This window comes from Drosophila melanogaster, chromosome X, assembly GCF_000001215.4.
Source record: "Drosophila melanogaster chromosome X".
Taxonomy (NCBI): domain Eukaryota; kingdom Metazoa; phylum Arthropoda; class Insecta; order Diptera; family Drosophilidae; genus Drosophila; species Drosophila melanogaster.
The window spans coordinates 4,918,704-4,938,446 of NC_004354.4; the positions used below are offsets into that span (position 1 = coordinate 4,918,704).

At 43.2% G+C, this 19,743-nt stretch overlaps 2 protein-coding genes and 1 non-coding gene across 11 annotated transcripts; 1 reads left to right on the forward strand and 2 right to left on the reverse strand.

Moving 5' to 3' along the window:
- Positions 1–26: 26 nt before the first annotated feature.
- Hgsnat (Heparan-alpha-glucosaminide N-acetyltransferase) lies at positions 27–2,945 on the forward strand. 2 transcript variants are annotated; one of them, NM_131970.1, is made up of 6 exons: positions 27–637; positions 751–890; positions 1,196–1,317; positions 1,392–1,566; positions 1,627–2,288; positions 2,343–2,945. In NM_131970.1, the coding sequence occupies exons 1-6, from the start codon at positions 494–496 to the stop codon at positions 2,828–2,830; spliced, it is 1,731 nt and encodes a 576-aa protein (NP_572198.1). In that variant the 5' UTR covers positions 27–493; the 3' UTR covers positions 2,831–2,945. The 2 variants fall into 2 exon arrangements, with proteins under 2 accessions (NP_572198.1, NP_001284872.1); NM_001297943.1 differs by having other exon boundaries at positions 169–637; positions 2,343–2,909.
- Positions 2,946–2,973: 28 nt separating this feature from the next.
- On the reverse strand, positions 2,974–9,430 carry hpRNA:CR46342 (hairpin RNA:CR46342). Its single transcript, NR_156795.1, has one exon. It is a non-coding gene; the product is annotated as a hairpin RNA:CR46342 (non-coding RNA).
- Positions 7,961–19,402, reverse strand: CG44774 (uncharacterized protein). Of its 8 annotated transcripts, none has more exons than NM_001103410.3 (4): positions 19,272–19,402; positions 10,671–11,362; positions 9,514–10,605; positions 7,961–9,429 (listed from the first exon to the last, which is right to left on the reverse strand). In NM_001103410.3, the coding sequence occupies exons 2-4, from the start codon at positions 10,896–10,898 to the stop codon at positions 8,881–8,883; spliced, it is 1,869 nt and encodes a 622-aa protein (NP_001096880.1). In that variant the 5' UTR covers positions 10,899–11,362; positions 19,272–19,402; the 3' UTR covers positions 7,961–8,880. The 8 variants fall into 8 exon arrangements, with proteins under 8 accessions (NP_001096880.1, NP_996350.1, NP_001259248.1 ...); NM_206627.3 differs by lacking the exon at positions 19,272–19,402 and adding an exon at positions 17,310–17,446 and having other exon boundaries at positions 7,961–9,426; NM_001272319.1 differs by lacking the exon at positions 19,272–19,402 and adding an exon at positions 16,688–16,840 and having other exon boundaries at positions 7,961–9,426.
- Between the last annotated feature and the right edge of the window lie 341 nt (positions 19,403–19,743).

A 19,743-nucleotide genomic window follows, 5' to 3' on the forward strand; every position in this document is an offset into this window, starting at 1 on the left:
TACATTAATTACGAAGTAGGCAATGTTATATCTATCTATCTATATCTACTTTTTGTATATCTTTACATAGTTACATTACAAATTATTAGAAAGCTAAAAACGAAACATCTGGCAGCTCTGCGCAACGGCAGTAGGGAAGCCTCTTCGCTCGGTTTGCAACACCAATTGCTAGTTATCGCCTATCGCTTGTTTTGTTGTCGCCTTGTTGTTGCTTCCGTTTGTTGTTGCTATTGGCATAGCGGTTTTGTTTTTATTGCGCACTCGAAATTGTTTTGTTATTTGCTGGCGATACGATTCGAAAAACGCTCCTCAGATGGTGCAAAATTTAGTTTAGTCCAATCCAGACGCTCGTCGCGTTTAAATGCAAGTTTGTTTGTGTCTGTGTCGTAAGTAACTGTTGAATGCAATTTGGCTATTTGGCAATTGCAGTTGCAACTTTGCAAACTGCAACTTTGTGAATGAGAAGCGCGACAAGAACGCAAATCACCGAAAAATGTCGCTTTTTGTGGAATATACGGAGCCGAAGTGGCGCCACCTGGATATGCGCGCGCTATCCGTTGACGAGTTTTACCTGTACCTGCGCTCGGAGTTCAGCAGCCAGACCCATCTGTACTCACTGTCCGACGAATGCTACACGGTAATAAATTGATGGCCCCATGTAATCACATCGCGCAATCGGTTTCCCTTTCAATTGGGTGGCCATCAGTGAATTCGATTTTAATTGTATTCTTTGCCGTTTTCAATTCGCAGTGTCCGTATACCAAAGTGAAAGCTCTGCCCGCTGCCGACGTCGCTGCCGTCGTCGTTGAACCGTTACGTTTGAGTTCGGCATATTCGCTGAATTTCAAAATATTCGACCTCGATCAGGGTCACTATGCCTACGACAATGTGTGAGTATCACTCAACGTACAGTGGGCACTCGCTTAGAATGGCGCGGAGTCACAAGGTACAGTGGTCACACGCTGAGGTTGAACGCTAGCACTTCTTTGAGTAAATCTACAATACTTCTCTCAAGAATCTTGTAATGATTAGAATGGTTTATTGTGACCAAGTGGGCTATAGGCGATGGCCACTGTGCATCTTGTGATTAGCATACATGTACATGTAACTAGTTTAAGCGCAACTGCTTGCACCTGTTCTCCTCTAAGTCTGTATGATCAGCAGTGTATCTTGAATCGATTCGATTTTCACGCAGCTCGTCGCTCTGCTGGCTGCGTCGCAGCGATCTGCAGGAATTCGGTGTCTACAACTTGACCCTGCAAGCGAATGGCACCTGTGCCTTTGCCGTGGACAAGCCGGGCGTACCAATTAATTACGGTGAGTGCCGCTTTAATCCGCCAAGTGCCACTCCAGATACATATTACTTATCGCTAATACTATGATCCCCGCAGCTTTCATCGCCGTTTTCGTTCTGGTTGCCGCCCTGCTAATCGCCCTGAAGCTAGTGAGCTGCGCCTGGCGTTATTATCGCTATGACGAGGCCACCGCCGCTGCCGACAGCATCGGCGAAGCCGCCACCAAGGCGACGCAGAGGAAGCGCCTCCGCAGCCTGGACACCTTTCGCGGGTAAAGCATATTGTCCATGTGTTTTGAAAACTAACACCGCTCTCCCATCGATCGCCATAGAATTTCGATTGTTCTGATGATCTTCGTGAACAGCGGCGGCGGCGGTTACGCCTGGATCGAGCATGCAGCCTGGAACGGACTACACTTGGCCGATGTCGTCTTCCCCTCGTTCCTCTGGATCATGGGCGTGTGCATACCGCTCTCCGTCAAATCGCAATTGTCGCGAGGCAGCAGTAAGGCGAGGATTTGCCTGCGCATACTGTGGCGATCGATAAAGCTGTTCGTCATCGGCCTGTGCCTCAACTCGATGAGCGGGCCGAATCTGGAGCAGCTGCGCATCATGGGTGTGCTGCAGCGATTCGGAGTGGCATACCTGGTGGTTGCGATTCTTCATACTTTGTGCTGTCGCAGGGAGCCTATCAGTCCTCAAAGATCCTGGCAGCGCGCCGTTCACGATGTGTGCCTGTTCAGCGGAGAGTTGGCTGTGCTGCTGGCCCTGGTGGCCACCTATTTGGGCCTGACCTTCGGCCTACGCGTGCCTGGCTGTCCGCGCGGCTATTTGGGCCCTGGCGGCAAACACGACTACAATGCCCATCCCAAGTGCATTGGTGGCGCAGCGGGCTATGCGGACCTTCAGGTGCTGGGCAATGCGCATATCTACCAGCATCCGACTGCCAAGTATGTTTACGATTCCACAGCCTTCGATCCAGAGGGTATATTCGGTGAGTTATTGAAATGAATGCGTTGAATTGAATCTAATTTTAAACCAATTGCAGGCTGCATTCTAAGCGTTGTGCAAGTGCTGCTCGGCGCCTTTGCCGGCGTAACACTGCTTGTGCATCCCAACTTTCAGTCAAGGATCCGTCGCTGGACACTACTCGCCATTCTTCTGGGCCTCATTGGCGGTGCTCTGTGCGGATTCTCTCGTGAGGGCGGCGCCATACCCATGAACAAGAACCTTTGGTCGCTGTCCTTCGTGTGCGTCACCGTCAGCTTGGCCCTGTTGATTCTCTCACTGATGTACTACTTCATCGACGTGCGGGAGACGTGGAGCTGGTCGGGCTATCCCTTCACCGAATGCGGCATGAACGCCATCGTGATGTACGTGGGCCACTCAGTGCTGCACAAGATGCTGCCCTGGCACTGGCGGATCGGCGAGATGAACACGCACTTCATGCTCCTGCTGGAGGCCACGTGGAACACGCTGGTCTGGGTGGGCATCGCGCTGTATCTGGACGCGCAGGAATTCTACTACAGCGTGTAGGGCCACACGAGAGTAACCATATGCACAATCAATTCAATTGCCAAATAAATTAGATACTATCGTTGTACGATCGCAAATCAAAATCAACAAAAGTAATTATAAATCAGACAAAGATAAACACACTGCGGCTATTTTTTTTTTTTAAATTTATTCATTTGTATTTAGTCTTTACAAAAACATGTTCTCTTAACACATAAATAATTGTTTCTGTTTGTAAGGCTACAATTTGTATGGTTCTGTGTTTGTGTGTGTGTGTGGGTGTTTGAGTCCACGCAGAACAACTCATTCCCCATTCTGTTCTTAAGGGCCCCCCAGTATCCTGTAGTTGGACTCAAACAAGTCCCTCCTTCCGCTCGACAGACGCTGGAAAATCAAAGCCAGCGGAAGTGACTTCCGGCGGTTAAGATTTTCCAGCGCCTGTGAAGCGCCGGGAGCGAACTTGTTGGAGTCAAACTACAGGCTACCAGGGCGCTACATTCAATAATTAACACACTAATAATGGTTACAATTTGTATGGCTCTGTGTTTGTGTGTGTGTGTGGGTGTTTGAGTCCACGCAGAACAACTCATTCCCCATTCTGTTCTTAAGGGCCCCCCAGTATCCTGTAGTTGGACTCAAACAAGTCCCTCCTTCCGCTCGACAGACGCTGGAAAATCAAAGCCAGCGGAAGTGACTTCCGGCGGTTAAGATTTTCCAGCGCCTGTGAAGCGCCGGGAGCGAACTTGTTGGAGTCAAACTACAGGCTACCAGGGCGCTACATTCAATAATTAACACACTAATAATGGTTACAATTTGTATGGCTCTGTGTTTGTGTGTGTGTGTGGGTGTTTGAGTCCACGCAGAACAACTTATTCCCCATTCTGTTCTTAAGGGCCCCCCAGTATCCTGTAGTTGGACTCAAACAAGTCCCTCCTTCCGCTCGACAGACGCTGGAAAATCAAAGCCAGCGGAAGTGACTTCCGGCGGTTAAGATTTTCCAGCGCCTGTGAAGCGCCGGGAGCGAACTTGTTGGAGTCAAACTACAGGCTACCAGGGCGCTACATTCAATAATTAACACACTAATAATGGTTACAATTTGTATGGCTCTGTGTTTGTGTATGTGTGTGGGTGTTTGAGTCCACGCAGAACAACTCATTCCCCATTCTGTTCTTAAGGGCCCCCCAGTATCCTGTAGTTGGACTCAAACAAGTCCCTCCTTCCGCTCGACAGACGCTGGAAAATCAAAGCCAGCGGAAGTGACTTCCGGCGGTTAAGATTTTCCAGCGCCTGTGAAGCGCCGGGAGCGAACTTGTTGGAGTCAAACTACAGGCTACCAGGGCGCTACATTCAACAAATAACACTCAAATAATGGTTACAATTTGTATGGTTCTGTGTGTGTGTGGGTGTGTGTTTTGCGTGGACTCATTCCCCATTCTGTTCTTAAGGGCCCCCCAGTATCCTGTAGTTGGACTCAAACAAGTCCCTCCTTCCGCTCGACAGACGCTGGAAAATCAAAGCCAGCGGAAGTGACTTCCGGCGGTTAAGATTTTCCAGCGCCTGTGAAGCGCCAGGAGCGAACTTGTTGGAGTCAAACTACAGGCTACCAGGGCGCTACAGTCAACAATTAACACTCAAATAATGGTTACAATTTGTATGGTTCTGTGTGTGTGTGGGTGTGTGTTTTGCGTGGACTCATTCCCCATTCTGTTCTTAAGGGCCCCCCAGTATCCTGTAGTTGGACTCAAACAAGTCCCTCCTTCCGCTCGACAGACGCTGGAAAATCAAAGCCAGCGGAAGTGACTTCCGGCGGTTAAGATTTTCCAGCGCCTGTGAAGCGCCGGGAGCGAACTTGTTGGAGTCAAACTACAGGCTACCAGGGCGCTACATTCAATAATTAACACACTAATAATGGTTACAATTTGTATGGCTCTGTGTTTGTGTGTGTGTGTGGGTGTTTGAGTCCACGCAGAACAACTCATTCCCCATTCTGTTCTTAAGGGCCCCCCAGTATCCTGTAGTTGGACTCAAACAAGTCCCTCCTTCCGCTCGACAGACGCTGGAAAATCAAAGCCAGCGGAAGTGACTTCCGGCGGTTAAGATTTTCCAGCGCCTGTGAAGCGCCGGGAGCGAACTTGTTGGAGTCAAACTACAGGCTACCAGGGCGCTACATTCAATAATTAACACACTAATAATGGTTACAATTTGTATGGCTCTGTGTTTGTGTGTGTGTGTGGGTGTTTGAGTCCACGCAGAACAACTCATTCCCCATTCTGTTCTTAAGGGCCCCCCAGTATCCTGTAGTTGGACTCAAACAAGTCCCTCCTTCCGCTCGACAGACGCTGGAAAATCAAAGCCAGCGGAAGTGACTTCCGGCGGTTAAGATTTTCCAGCGCCTGTGAAGCGCCGGGAGCGAACTTGTTGGAGTCAAACTACAGGCTACCAGGGCGCTACATTCAATAATTAACACACTAATAATGGTTACAATTTGTATGGCTCTGTGTTTGTGTGTGTGTGTGGGTGTTTGAGTCCACGCAGAACAACTTATTCCCCATTCTGTTCTTAAGGGCCCCCCAGTATCCTGTAGTTGGACTCAAACAAGTCCCTCCTTCCGCTCGACAGACGCTGGAAAATCAAAGCCAGCGGAAGTGACTTCCGGCGGTTAAGATTTTCCAGCGCCTGTGAAGCGCCGGGAGCGAACTTGTTGGAGTCAAACTACAGGCTACCAGGGCGCTACATTCAATAATTAACACACTAATAATGGTTACAATTTGTATGGCTCTGTGTTTGTGTGTGTGTGTGGGTGTTTGAGTCCACGCAGAACAACTTATTCCCCATTCTGTTCTTAAGGGCCCCCCAGTATCCTGTAGTTGGACTCAAACAAGTCCCTCCTTCCGCTCGACAGACGCTGGAAAATCAAAGCCAGCGGAAGTGACTTCCGGCGGTTAAGATTTTCCAGCGCCTGTGAAGCGCCGGGAGCGAACTTGTTGGAGTCAAACTACAGGCTACCAGGGCGCTACATTCAATAATTAACACACTAATAATGGTTACAATTTGTATGGCTCTGTGTTTGTGTATGTGTGTGGGTGTTTGAGTCCACGCAGAACAACTCATTCCCCATTCTGTTCTTAAGGGCCCCCCAGTATCCTGTAGTTGGACTCAAACAAGTCCCTCCTTCCGCTCGACAGACGCTGGAAAATCAAAGCCAGCGGAAGTGACTTCCGGCGGTTAAGATTTTCCAGCGCCTGTGAAGCGCCGGGAGCGAACTTGTTGGAGTCAAACTACAGGCTACCAGGGCGCTACATTCAATAATTAACACACTAATAATGGTTACAATTTGTATGGCTCTGTGTTTGTGTATGTGTGTGGGTGTTTGAGTCCACGCAGAACAACTCATTCCCCATTCTGTTCTTAAGGGCCCCCCAGTATCCTGTAGTTGGACTCAAACAAGTCCCTCCTTCCGCTCGACAGACGCTGGAAAATCAAAGCCAGCGGAAGTGACTTCCGGCGGTTAAGATTTTCCAGCGCCTGTGAAGCGCCGGGAGCGAACTTGTTGGAGTCAAACTACAGGCTACCAGGGCGCTACATTCAATAATTAACACACTAATAATGGTTACAATTTGTATGGCTCTGTGTTTGTGTATGTGTGTGGGTGTTTGAGTCCACGCAGAACAACTCATTCCCCATTCTGTTCTTAAGGGCCCCCCAGTATCCTGTAGTTGGACTCAAACAAGTCCCTCCTTCCGCTCGACTGACGCTGGAAAATCAAAGCCAGCGGAAGTGACTTCCGGCGGTTAAGATTTTCCAGCGCCTGTGAAGCGCCAGGAGCGAACTTGTTGGAGTCAAACTACAGGCTACCAGGGCGCTACAGTCAACAATTAACACTCAAATAATGGTTACAATTTGTATGGTTCTGTGTGTGTGTGGGTGTGTGTTTTGCGTGGACTCATTCCCCATTCTGTTCTTAAGGGCCCCCCAGTATCCTGTAGTTGGACTCAAACAAGTCCCTCCTTCCGCTCGACAGACGCTGGAAAATCAAAGCCAGCGGAAGTGACTTCCGGCGGTTAAGATTTTCCAGCGCCTGTGAAGCGCCGGGAGCGAACTTGTTGGAGTCAAACTACAGGCTACCAGGGCGCTACATTCAACAAATAACACTCAAATAATGGTTACAATTTGTATGGTTCTGTGTGTGTGTGGGTGTGTGTTTTGCGTGGACTCATTCCCCATTCTGTTCTTAAGGGCCCCCCAGTATCCTGTAGTTGGACTCAAACAAGTCCCTCCTTCCGCTCGACTGACGCTGGAAAATCAAAGCCAGCGGAAGTGACTTCCGGCGGTTAAGATTTTCCAGCGCCTGTGAAGCGCCAGGAGCGAACTTGTTGGAGTCAAACTACAGGCTACCAGGGCGCTACAGTCAACAATTAACACTCAAATAATGGTTACAATTTGTATGGTTCTGTGTGTGTGTGGGTGTGTGTTTTGCGTGGACTCATTCCCCATTCTGTTCTTAAGGGCCCCCCAGTATCCTGTAGTTGGACTCAAACAAGTCCCTCCTTCCGCTTGACTGACGCTGGAAAATCAAAGCCAGCGGAAGTGACTTCCGGCGGTTAAGATTTTCCAGCGCCTGTGAAGCGCCAGGAGCGAACTTGTTGGAGTCAAACTACAGGCTACCAGGGCGCTACAGTCAACAATTAACACTCAAATAATGGTTACAATTTGTATGGTTCTGTGTGTGTGTGGGTGTGTGTTTTGCGTGGACTCATTCCCCATTCTGTTCTTAAGGGCCCCCCAGTATCCTGTAGTTGGACTCAAACAAGTCCCTCCTTCCGCTCGACTGACGCTGGAAAATCAAAGCCAGCGGAAGTGACTTCCGGCGGTTAAGATTTTCCAGCGCCTGTGAAGCGCCAGGAGCGAACTTGTTGGAGTCAAACTACAGGCTACCAGGGCGCTACAGTCAACAATTAACACTCAAATAATGGTTACAATTTGTATGGTTCTGTGTGTGTGTGGGTGTGTGTTTTGCGTGGACTCATTCCCCATTCTGTTCTTAAGGGCCCCCCAGTATCCTGTAGTTGGACTCAAACAAGTCCCTCCTTCCGCTCGACTGACGCTGGAAAATCAAAGCCAGCGGAAGTGACTTCCGGCGGTTAAGATTTTCCAGCGCCTGTGAAGCGCCAGGAGCGAACTTGTTGGAGTCAAACTACAGGCTACCAGGGCGCTACAGTCAACAATTAACACTCAAATAATGGTTACAATTTGTATGGTTCTGTGTGTGTGTGGGTGTGTGTTTTGCGTGGACTCATTCCCCATTCTGTTCTTAAGGGCCCCCCAGTATCCTGTAGTTGGACTCAAACAAGTCCCTCCTTCCGCTTGACTGACGCTGGAAAATCAAAGCCAGCGGAAGTGACTTCCGGCGGTTAAGATTTTCCAGCGCCTGTGAAGCGCCAGGAGCGAACTTGTTGGAGTCAAACTACAGGCTACCAGGGCGCTACAGTCAACAATTAACACTCAAATAATGGTTACAATTTGTATGGTTCTGTGTGTGTGTGGGTGTGTGTTTTGCGTGGACTCATTCCCCATTCTGTTCTTAAGGGCCCCCCAGTATCCTGTAGTTGGACTCAAACAAGTCCCTCCTTCCGCTTGACTGACGCTGGAAAATCAAAGCCAGCGGAAGTGACTTCCGGCGGTTAAGATTTTCCAGCGCCTGTGAAGCGCCAGGAGCGAACTTGTTGGAGTCAAACTACAGGCTACCGGGGCGCTACATTAAACAATTAACACACTAATAATTGTTACAATTTGTATGGCTCTGTGTGGGTGTGAGTTTTGCGTGGACTCATTCGCCCATACTGTAGTTCAGTGCTCTAGTCTAGGCTAAAGTAACGTCTAGGCTAAGGTGTTCCTTGAAATGTTAAATATTACTCTTGAATGATATGGAACCTGCGGCTAAGGAAGGGAGCTTGGCTTTCGGTCGCCGTTAAATAGCTTAGTGTATAACAAACGTAACAGGGTGGTTACTATATTCCCTGCGAGACGCTAGACATCTCCTATCTATCTCTCTCTCTTTCGTTTTCAATCGCCTATACGATTTTGGCTTGTGGAGGGGGAGGAGCATGTGGTTCCGCCGTCAGAGTCGCTGTGTTTACCTCGTTTGCCGATGCTGGTCCCACAAATTTGGCTGGCTTCAGCAGGATAAACTTGGGATTTGGCACCGTCACCTTTTTGCCCACCGATGACGGCGTTATAGTCACCGTGCTCGGCGCAATTGCGTTCATGGCAGCTGTTTGATTGCTGGCTGCCAACGAGGAGGCTGGCACAATGGTGGTCACGCCGTTCTCATGCTGAATGCTGCTGGCGCTATTGAATATAGCACGCATTTTATTGCTATTGCCCTGAGATCCGCCAAGTACGTTGATTTTGAGTGGGGTTGCTCCTGTCGATGGAGTACCGGTTCCGGCTCCGGCTGCGGTTGCAGCTGCAATTCCGGCTTCTCTTTGCTGCACAATACGTGCCGTAAACTCGTTGCCCGCCAGCATCAGATTCTGAGATTGTCCAGCCAGAGGCAGGCCGCTGACTAGGATTAGCTGCACCCTGCCACCCGTGGTTCCGCGCAGTTTGCACTCGTCCTGCTAAATAGATTTAAAAAAAAAAAAAAAAAAATATAAGAATTAGTCAAATGCTCTACAGATATCAAGCAAATAAGAAACACCTACCGTTGGTGGGCTGACCGACTTGCGCTCTAGCACATGCTCATCGAATCCCGAATCCGAGGAATTGTCGTTGAACTTGGTGGCCACCGAGGACGAGGTGGAGCAGTTGGACAAGGAGGACAGCGACGAGGGCGACGCAGCGCCCACGGAGACCACTTGGCTCTGGGCCTGCGACTGTGGTTGCTGTTGTTGCATTTGGACGGTGGGCTTGAGGATCAGGGACAGAGTGGAATGTGGCTTCGGCGACAGTGGTTGGCCGTCCGTTTCAGTCTTGCTCATTGGAATTGGACTTATGCTATGGATTTCACCTTGCGGAAATGACCCCGATTGTCGCTTGCAGAACAAATGATGCTTCTTAAGTGGCCCAATCGTTGGCACCTTACTTTGAACTTGAGTGGTGTGTGGCGATGAGTTGGTCGTGACCGTTGGAGTGGTCGTGGGGGTTGGAGTGGCATTTACCGCCTCCGCCTGCTGATGTTGCAGCTGAAGCTGCATCTGCTGGTGGCGTATGCGCTGGTGCTTCGCACACGGTTTGTACAGCTCCGGATCGATGATGTAGTAAGTGCTGCCGAGGGATAAACTCTGGAAGACCACACCGCAACAGACCTCCAGGCGAACGAGATCATTTTCCTCGAAGAAGGGGATATTGTCGACGGACCGACGATTCTTTTGTGGCACCAGCTGACGACGTCGGTAGCTGCCGGTTAACTTCGGACGTTTGTTGTTGGGCTCCTTCGATTCGTTGGCAGTCGCTAGTGCGGCAGCCGCGGTTCGCTTGCGCGTTTGATATGGTTTATTTGCCGGCAGCGTCTGCTCATCATCGTAGCTCTCATTCGAATCGCTGTGCTGATGATCCGAGGTGGGTGAAGTGCTGCTAGGTCGATTTACAGCACTGGTCGATAATGATAATGATGATGGTCTTGCTGCTGCTGCTTCAGTCGCCGCTCTCTCCTTGCTCTTGCGGTTCTTGGCGAACTTCTCGGGCAGGAATGAGTTGCCACTGCCATTGGCGGCCCTGCTCTTCGCGTCTGCGTTGTCGCGCTTCTTCTGTTTGGCCATGGACTTGGTGCCGGGTCCAGCACGGGCATCCACCACCTGTAATGTGCGCAAAACGATAAGCTACTATTTTTCTTTTTTTTTACATATGCCTTAATACTTACATGACCCCAGTGACGCTTACTACCTATGGGTAGTCGCTTGTAGCGCTTGACCAAAAGGACGCAGGCGTTGCAGATTTCACCATTTCGAGGCTCGTTAAGATTAAAGCACTGCATCGACTCCTTTTCGTACTTGCGGGAGGCGGTGAAGCGCGAGCTGCTCGACTTGGCCCGGCAAATGCAACATCCATCCGCAGAGCGGTAGACGCGTGGCTTATGAAAATTGAACATGGCTTTGTTATTGGAGTATGTTTGTGGTTTTGATATTTGGGTTTTCAATGTTCCGTGGAGATTTCACAATGATTTACGATGACTATATTTTCCTGTTCTTTTTTTTCTCTCTTTTTTACGCTTTTAATGTTTTTTTCCTCTTTTTTTTTTTTGACGCTTTTAATGTTTTGTTTTTTTTTTTTTTTTCCTTTTTTTACGCTTTTAATGCTTTTTTTCTATTTTTTTTTACGCTTTTAATGTTTTTTGCTTTCCTTGCTTGATTTAAAATGATGTTTCTTCTTTGTTTTTGGAAAGTGTTTTGAGTGGCAATTCGGGTTTCTGTGTTTGGTGTGTGCTGCGACGGTGTTCACTGTTATTGTGCTAGTGTTATTTGTGCGCGCTTTTTCCCTTTGCACCCGTTGTTCTGAGCGCGTGCATTGCCAACATCCATTGTCCAGGCTTCACTGTAGCTGGCTGCATTTGTGCTGAAAAGTAAAAAAAAAAGAAGCAAAATGAGCTAATGTTGGGTAATTTTCAAACGTCAAGTGTTGACTAACGTCGAGAGGTACGCGAAACATTGTCTAACATTTGCTGAACAGCTGTTGGAAGTGTTGAAAAGCGCCCAAACTGACAACATGTAAATGCACTTATGCATATATGCATATGTATGCTTCAAGTTCACAAACCAAAATGACAGCAAAACATTTAAACATTTTAAATTTTCGCCACATTGAGCGCGGCGGAGCGACAACAAATGGTAATGCTCACATATCGTATCAGCTGAGCGTAGCAAGTGTTTTGGGTTTATTTCCAGGGCAGTGCTAATTAAATTTAGCAAACCTGTTTTACGTACAGAGTCCAAAAATAAAAATAAAAACATAACAAGCGAGCGCAATAACAACGGTGGAAGGTGTGCGAGCGAGATAGCTGGCTAAGCCACGCGCGCGCTCCTCACACACACAAACGCAACATTTTTCGTATTGCCGGCAACACTTCCATATACGAGCATATACACACACACGCGCGCATATTTATGTTTGGCTCTGTGTGCGTGAGGATGCAAATGCAATTTTTGGCTGTTTTTCTGGTGGAAGGAAGGGGGGGATAAACAAAGTGCGAAAAGATACACTTGAAATCGCGCTCTTTCGCTGCATTTGCAGAAGTATGCGTATTAATACTACTCCCCCTTTCACTCGCCACGCGAAAGAAGAAGAAAACGAGAGCCACTGCTGCTACTGCTGCTTCTTCTTCGAAGTCCGTTTGAATTTGTATTTCTTTATTTGGATTGTTTGCATTTTATGGGGACACTGATTTTTTTTTATTTGAAAACTCACTTTCGTTGGCTTTGCGAATGTGTGTGTGTGTTTCATGCACCGGCTGCATATATATATATATGCAAATATACATATGCAATTCACCTTATAATTTGTTTCAAATGCGTCTTTTCTATTATTAGCACGAATTCATTTAAATATACCTTAAATGAAAAAACACTCTTATTGCTATTTCATTAGCAACAATTTAAATCACTTTTATATTTTCAAATTCAAAGGAAAGCGGCGGAGAAAAACTAAAACACGTCCGCACGCCAGCAACAACACAAAGCAAAATGATGAAACTGACGAAAATCGACTAGAGGTGGTGGAGAAACATCGATGCCAAACATCGATATTTTCAAAAAATCACAAACATCGGTGTTTTTCGATGAATCATCGTTTAAATTGTAGGTACAAATTAATTTTCCATATTTTCTAATTCAATTATTAATAGCACATTGCACATTTATTGTGACTTGCTAGTTGCGTTGCCTGTCGTCGTGAAAGACGTGGATAAACATCTGAAATCTGTTTTTATCTCCCGAACATTCTATAAATTCGTTCTTGCATTTTATGGGGACACGGGACAACAATTCACTTCATAATTTATTTCAAAAAGAAGTGCAAATACGTCTAAATTCTGCGTTTTTTTTATTAGCACGTTATGAAAAAAATTCATTTAAATTTACCTTAAATGAATAGACACTTTTATTGATATTTAATTAGCACCAATTTAAATCACTTTTTCTTTTTTATTTTATTTTATTAAATTTAAAGGTTAATGAAGGAGGAAAACTGAAACTGAAACACGTGCGCACGCTGGGAACACAAAGGACAACTGACGAAACAGACGAAAATCGACTAGAGCTTAAGAAACATCGATGCCACCGATTTTTTCAACTTTGCCAGTGTGTGTGTTTCATGCACCGGCTTTTTGTTCTCATATACGCACACAATTCACTTTATAATTTGTTTCAAATGAAGTGCAAATGCGTGTAAGTTTTGCCTCTTTTCTATTATTAGTAAGTTATGCCACGAATTCATTTAAATTTACCTCAGATAAACCGACATTTTTGTTGCTATTTAATTAGAAGCAATTTAAATCACTTTTTTTTTATTTTTCAAATTTAAGGTTAGTTGAGGAGAACAACTAAAACACGTGCGCACGCTAGAAACCCGAAAGGCCAACTGACGAAACTGACGAAAATGGACTAGAGGTGGTGGAGAAACATCGATGCCAAACATCGATATTTTCGAAAAATCACATAAATTGGTGTTTTTTGATGAATCATTTTATTCAAATTTTTGATGAATCATTTATATTAAATTTTTTGATGAATCATTGTATATTCAAATTTAAAGGATAGTGGAGGAGAAAAACTAAAACACGTGCGCACTCTAAGAACACAAAGGACAACTGACGAAAATGGACTAGAGGTGGAGAAACATCGATGCCACCAATTTTTTTTACTTGAAAAGTGACTTTCGTTGTCTTTGCGTGTGTGTGTGTGTTTTATGCACCGGCTTTATGTTCTCATATTTGCACACAACAATTAACTTTAAATTTTTTTTCAAATGAAATGCAAATGCGTGTAAGTTTTGCCTCTTTTCTATTATTAGTAAGTTATGCCACGAATTCATTTAAATTTACCTCAGATAAACCGACATTTTTGTTGCTATTTACTTAGCAACAATTTAAATCACTTTTTTTTATTTTTCAAATTTAAGGTTAGTTGAGGAGAACAACTAAAACACGTGCGCACGCTAGAAACCCGAAAGGCCAACTGACGAAACTGACGAAAATGGACTAGAGGTGGTGGAGAAACATCGATGCCAAACATCGATATTTTCGAAAAATCACATAAATTGGTGTTTTTTGATGAATCTTTGTATATTCAAATTTTTGATGAATCATTGTATATTAAATTTTTTGATGAATCATTGTATATTCAAATTTAAAGGATAGTGGAGGAGAAAAACTAAAACACGTGCGCACTCTAAGAACACAAAGGACAACTGACGAAAATGGACTAGAGGTGGAGAAACATCGATGCCACCAATTTTTTTTACTTGAAAAGTGACTTTCGTTGTCTTTGCGTGTGTGTGTGTGTTTTATGCACCGGCTTTATGTTCTCATATTTGCACACAACAATTAACTTTAAATTTTTTTTCAAATGAAATGCAAATGCGTGTAAGTTTTGCCTCTTTTCTATTATTAGTAAGTTATGCCACGAATTCATTTAAATTTACCTCAGATAAACCGACATTTTTGTTGCTATTTACTTAGCAACAATTTAAATCACTTTTTTTTATTTTTCAAATTTAAGGTTAGTTGAGGAGAACAACTAAAACACGTGCGCACGCTAGAAACCCGAAAGGCCAACTGACGAAACTGACGAAAATGGACTAGAGGTGGTGGAGAAACATCGATGCCAAACATCGATATTTTCGAAAAATCACATAAATTGGTGTTTTTTGATGAATCTTTGTATATTCAAATTTTTGATGAATCATTGTATATTAAATTTTTTGATGAATCATTGTATATTCAAATTTAAAGGATAGTGGAGGAGAAAAACTAAAACACGTGCGCACTCTAAGAACACAAAGGACAACTGACGAAAATGGACTAGAGGTGGAGAAACATCGATTTTTTTTTTAGTAAGTTATGCCACGAATTCATTTAAATTTACCTCAGATAAACCGACATTTTTGTTGCTATTTAATTAGAAGCAATTTAAATCACTTTTTTTTTATTTTTCAAATTTAAGGTTAGTGGAGGAGAAAAACTAAAACACGTGCGCACGCTAGAAGCCCGAAAGGCCAACTGACGAAACTGACGAAAATCGACTAGAGGTGGTGGAGAAACATCGATGCCAAACATCGATATTTTCGAAAAATCACATAAATTGGTGTTTTTTGATGAATCATTTTATTCAAATTTTTGATGAATCATTGTATATTAAATTTTTTGATGAATCATTGTATATTCAAATTTAAAGGATAGTGGAGGAGAAAAACTAAAACACGTGCGCACTCTAAGAACACAAAGGACAACTGACGAAAATGGACTAGAGGTGGAGAAACATCGATGCCACCAATTTTTTTTACTTGAAAAGTGACTTTCGTTGTCTTTGCGAGTGTGTGTGTGTTTTATGCACCGGCTTTATGTTCTCATATTTGCACACAACAATTAACTTTAAATTTTTTTTCAAATGAAATGCAAATGCGTGTAAGTTTTGCCTCTTTTCTATTATTAGTAAGTTATGCCACGAATTCATTTAAATTTACCTCAGATAAACCGACATTTTTGTTGCTATTTACTTAGCAACAATTTAAATCACTTTTTTTTATTTTTCAAATTTAAGGTTAGTTGAGGAGAACAACTAAAACACGTGCGCACGCTAGAAACCCGAAAGGCCAACTGACGAAACTGACGAAAATCGACTAGAGGTGGTGGAGAAACATCGATGCCAAACATCGATATTTTCGAAAAATCACATAAATTGGTGTTTTTTGATGAATCATTTTATTCAAATTTTTGATGAATCATTGTATATTAAATTTTTTGATGAATCATTGTATATTCAAATTTAAAGGATAGTGGAGGAGAAAAACTAAAACACGTGCGCACTCTAAGAACACAAAGGACAACTGACGAAAATGGACTAGGTGGAGAAACATCGATGCCACCAATTTTTTAACTTGAAAAGTGACTTTCGTTGTCTTTGCGAGTGTGTGTGTGTTTTATGCACCGGCTTTATGTTCTCATATTTGCACACAACAATTAACTTTAAAAATTTTTTCAAATGAAATGCAAATGCGTGTAAGTTTTGCCTCTTTTCTATTATTAGTAAGTTATGCCACGAATTCATTTAAATTTACCTTAGATAAACCGACATTTTTGTTGCTATTTAATTAGAAGCAATTTAAATCACTTTTTTTTTATTTTTCAAATTTAAGGTTAGTGGAGGAGAAAAACTAAAACACGTGCGCACGCTAGAAACCCGAAAGGCCAACTGACGAAACTGACGAAAATCGACTAGAGGTGGTGGAGAAACATCGATGCCAAACATCGATATTTTCGAAAAATCACATAAATTGGTGTTTTTTGATGAATATTCATTTTTGATGTATATTCAAATTTCTGATGAATCATTGTATATTAAATTTTTTGATGAATCATTGTATATTCAAATTTAAAGGATAGTGGAGGAGAAAAACTAAAACACGTGCGCACTCTAAGAACACAAAGGACAACTGACGAAAATGGACTAGAGGTGGAGAAACATCGATGCCACCTATTTTCAACTTGAAAAGTGAGTTTCGTTGTCTTTGCGTGTGTGTGTGTGTGTTTTATGCACCGGCTTTATGTTCTCATATTTGCACACAACAATTAACTTTATAATTTGTTTCAAATGAAGTGCAAATGTGTGTAAGTTCTACCCCTTTTCTATTATTAGCACGTTATGCCAAGAATTCATTTAAACTTACCTTAAATACACAGACATTTTTGTTGCTATTCAATTACACACAATTTATATCATTTTTTTTTTTTTTTTTTTGCCATTCTTCAAATTTAAAGGTTAGTGGAGGAGAAAAACTAAAACACGTGCGCACGCTAGAAACCCGAAAGGCCAACTGACGAAACTGACGAAAATCGACTAGAGGTGGTGGAGAAACATCGATGCCAAACATCGATATTTTCGAAAAATCACATAAATTGGTGTTTTTTGATGAATATTCATTTTTGATGTATATTCAAATTTCTGATGAATCATTGTATATTAAATTTTTTGATGAATCATTGTATATTCAAATTTAAAGGATAGTGGAGGAGAAAAACTAAAACACGTGCGCACTCTAAGAACACAAAGGACAACTGACGAAAATGGACTAGAGGTGGAGAAACATCGATGCCACCTATTTTCAACTTGAAAAGTGAGTTTCGTTGTCTTTGCGTGTGTGTGTGTGTGTTTTATGCACCGGCTTTATGTTCTCATATTTGCACACAACAATTAACTTTATAATTTGTTTCAAATGAAGTGCAAATGTGTGTAAGTTCTACCCCTTTTCTATTATTAGCACGTTATGCCAAGAATTCATTTAAACTTACCTTAAATACACAGACATTTTTGTTGCTATTCAATTACACACAATTTATATCATTTTTTTTTTTTTTTTTTTTGCCATTCTTCAAATTTAAAGGTTAGTGGAGGAGAAAAACTAAAACACGTGCGCACGCAAGAAACCCCAAGGGCCAACTGATGAAACTGACGAAAATCGACTAGAGGTGGTGGAGACACATCGATGCCAAACATCGATATTTTCAAAAAATCACAAACATCGGTGTTTTTCGATAAATCATCGTTTAAACGTCGATGTTTCTCCACCTCTAAAACCGACGCATGTACGAAATGGTGTACAAGGAGAATGCAGTGATAACGCGAGCAGCTGAGCATTGCCGTCTCGCTCGCACGCGTGCGGTGCGTGTGTGTACGTGAGAATGCGCACAGCAAAGGCAACAGCGAAAAATTCCGGTTGTATAAAAGGGAGAAGGAAAAAAGTGTTTGTTACAACCAGGAGCGTTACAAAAGGGATATCCAATGAATGTTTTCCAAACCTATATTAGTCAGTATATTTGGCCTATATATCAGTAAACAAATAAATAGCTAAACGGTAGATTGTTGAAAATAATATCGCAATACGCCACTGTTCATAACAGAAGCAGAAGTTCGATGCCGGCAGGGAATGAATGCGAATTAAGCAATACATATGATATGCAAATATGAAGCGCAACAATTATAACACGCTCTTTTGTTGATATTCTTTGTTTGAACTGCGACTGATAAAGATAAAGCTGAAAACGTGCCGCGCAGCTGTTGCGGCTTCTCATATCTATTTATAGCGGTTTTATTGCAGCACAGCACCCACACGCTTTTGTGTCGCTCTTCTCCATCCTCCTTTGCTACTATTTTCATCTCATACGTGACTAGGCACGCATAGCATGGGAAGTGGTAGCCCTGTTGCACAGTGCTTAACAACACTAAGTTTTCTGCTCTATGTTGTTGCTGTTTCACTTGCATTCTTCTTCTTTTACGTTATCATTCGGCGAAAGTGGCCGAAAAATAAAGTGGCCCCACCATGTTTTACATTTACAGATGCACACAGGCACACACCTGTAAGGCGGTCTACGTGCCGAATTAAGGCAACATAAAAGGCCCCGGAATAAACTAGGTCGCTGCTCGTTGTTGTTATTGCAATCACAAAAAAAAAATGCACGCCGCAAATGGAATTTTAAGGGAGTGTGCTTGTGTGCGTGCAAGCGACGCCTGCCGCTTCCTCTTCTTCGACTTGCAAAACAACAACGAGCGAAATTGAGCGTGAAAACAGAGGAAACGCGAGGATAGATATTGTATAAAAACATGCGTATTTAACAGCGGCTGACCTTGTTTTCATTTGCGCCTAACAAGCTACGGAAAGTGAAAGACTTTGATTGGAATTCTCATAAGAATGTGAAACAGGTTTCGCTCTCATAACGGTATCTGCATACACATACACACACACACACACAGATGAGCCGTAATAGCCAGGCAAAAACAAGAAAAAGCCGGAAAAAGAAAGTAAAAAGGCAGAAAATGTTTAGTTTATATTTCTAGAGCGAGAAAGAGAGAGAGAGAGATATGGGGACGTAGAGAGCGACTGTTAAGTAATACATTTGCAGAGAAAGCGCGCGCAAAAGACACAAGAAAAAAAAACACATTTGCATGTATTGTGTGCTACTTATTGATGGCGTTATTTTCTGGTGTTTTTCGCACAATTGCCGCAGTTTCTGAACGCTGCTTTTGACATTGGAAGAGTTCAAGCGGCTTTTTTTTTACGAATTCGATTTAAACTCATTTTCGATCTGCGAAGGTCAACAGCAAAACAAAATGAAGCCGACTGCACGCACACCAAGGCAATATTTACACAGATACATTCACCACAGTTGTATGTTGCTTGTGTTGCTCCTTAAATATGTTACATATTTAACATATATGATATGTTGTGACAATCAAATAGTACTTGCAATCTTTACCTTGGTTGAGCCGCTCGATTTTACAACTGTTATTTATCACACTTTATTTTCAGTTTAAAATGCACTTTTTCGCTTCCTTTTCACTTTTGATTGCTACTGACATCAACTTGACGTTCTGCTAGTGACTGTATGTTAGCTCCTAACAGCTTCGGCAATTTATCGATTAGTGCTGTTAACGCTACAGCTACCTAACAGAATTAAAGAAATATATTAAATTTAACAAAAATACTGAATACAGCTAGCTGGTCATACTCCTGTTTTACATTTTATTTAATTTACGAATACGTTTAATTTAAATTTTGTTGATATATAATTTAATAAATTTTTTGGTCTCAAAACGTCTTAGCTAACCCCACACAAAACCACTTCGAGATTATTCTGAGGTTCTACGAAAAAAAACTTGTTATATATACAGAGATATATGTATTTTAAAACCAAATAAAAATGAACCTGTATATAATAATACCATAAG

Coding starts and splice junctions, on each gene's coding strand:
- Hgsnat (NM_131970.1), top strand. CDS start 494: ATGTCGCTTTTTGTGGAATATACGGAGCCGAAGTGGCGCCACCTGGAT. Junction 891..1,195: donor CACTATGCCTACGACAATGT/GTGAGTATCACT, acceptor ATTTTCACGCAG/CTCGTCGCTCTGCTGGCTGC. Junction 1,318..1,391: donor GGGCGTACCAATTAATTACG/GTGAGTGCCGCT, acceptor TGATCCCCGCAG/CTTTCATCGCCGTTTTCGTT.
- CG44774 (NM_001103410.3), bottom strand. CDS start 10,898: ATGTTCAATTTTCATAAGCCACGCGTCTACCGCTCTGCGGATGGATGT. Junction 10,606..10,670: donor GTAAGCGTCACTGGGGTCAT/GTAAGTATTAAG, acceptor CGCACATTACAG/GTGGTGGATGCCCGTGCTGG. Junction 9,430..9,513: donor AGTCGGTCAGCCCACCAACG/GTAGGTGTTTCT, acceptor AAATCTATTTAG/CAGGACGAGTGCAAACTGCG.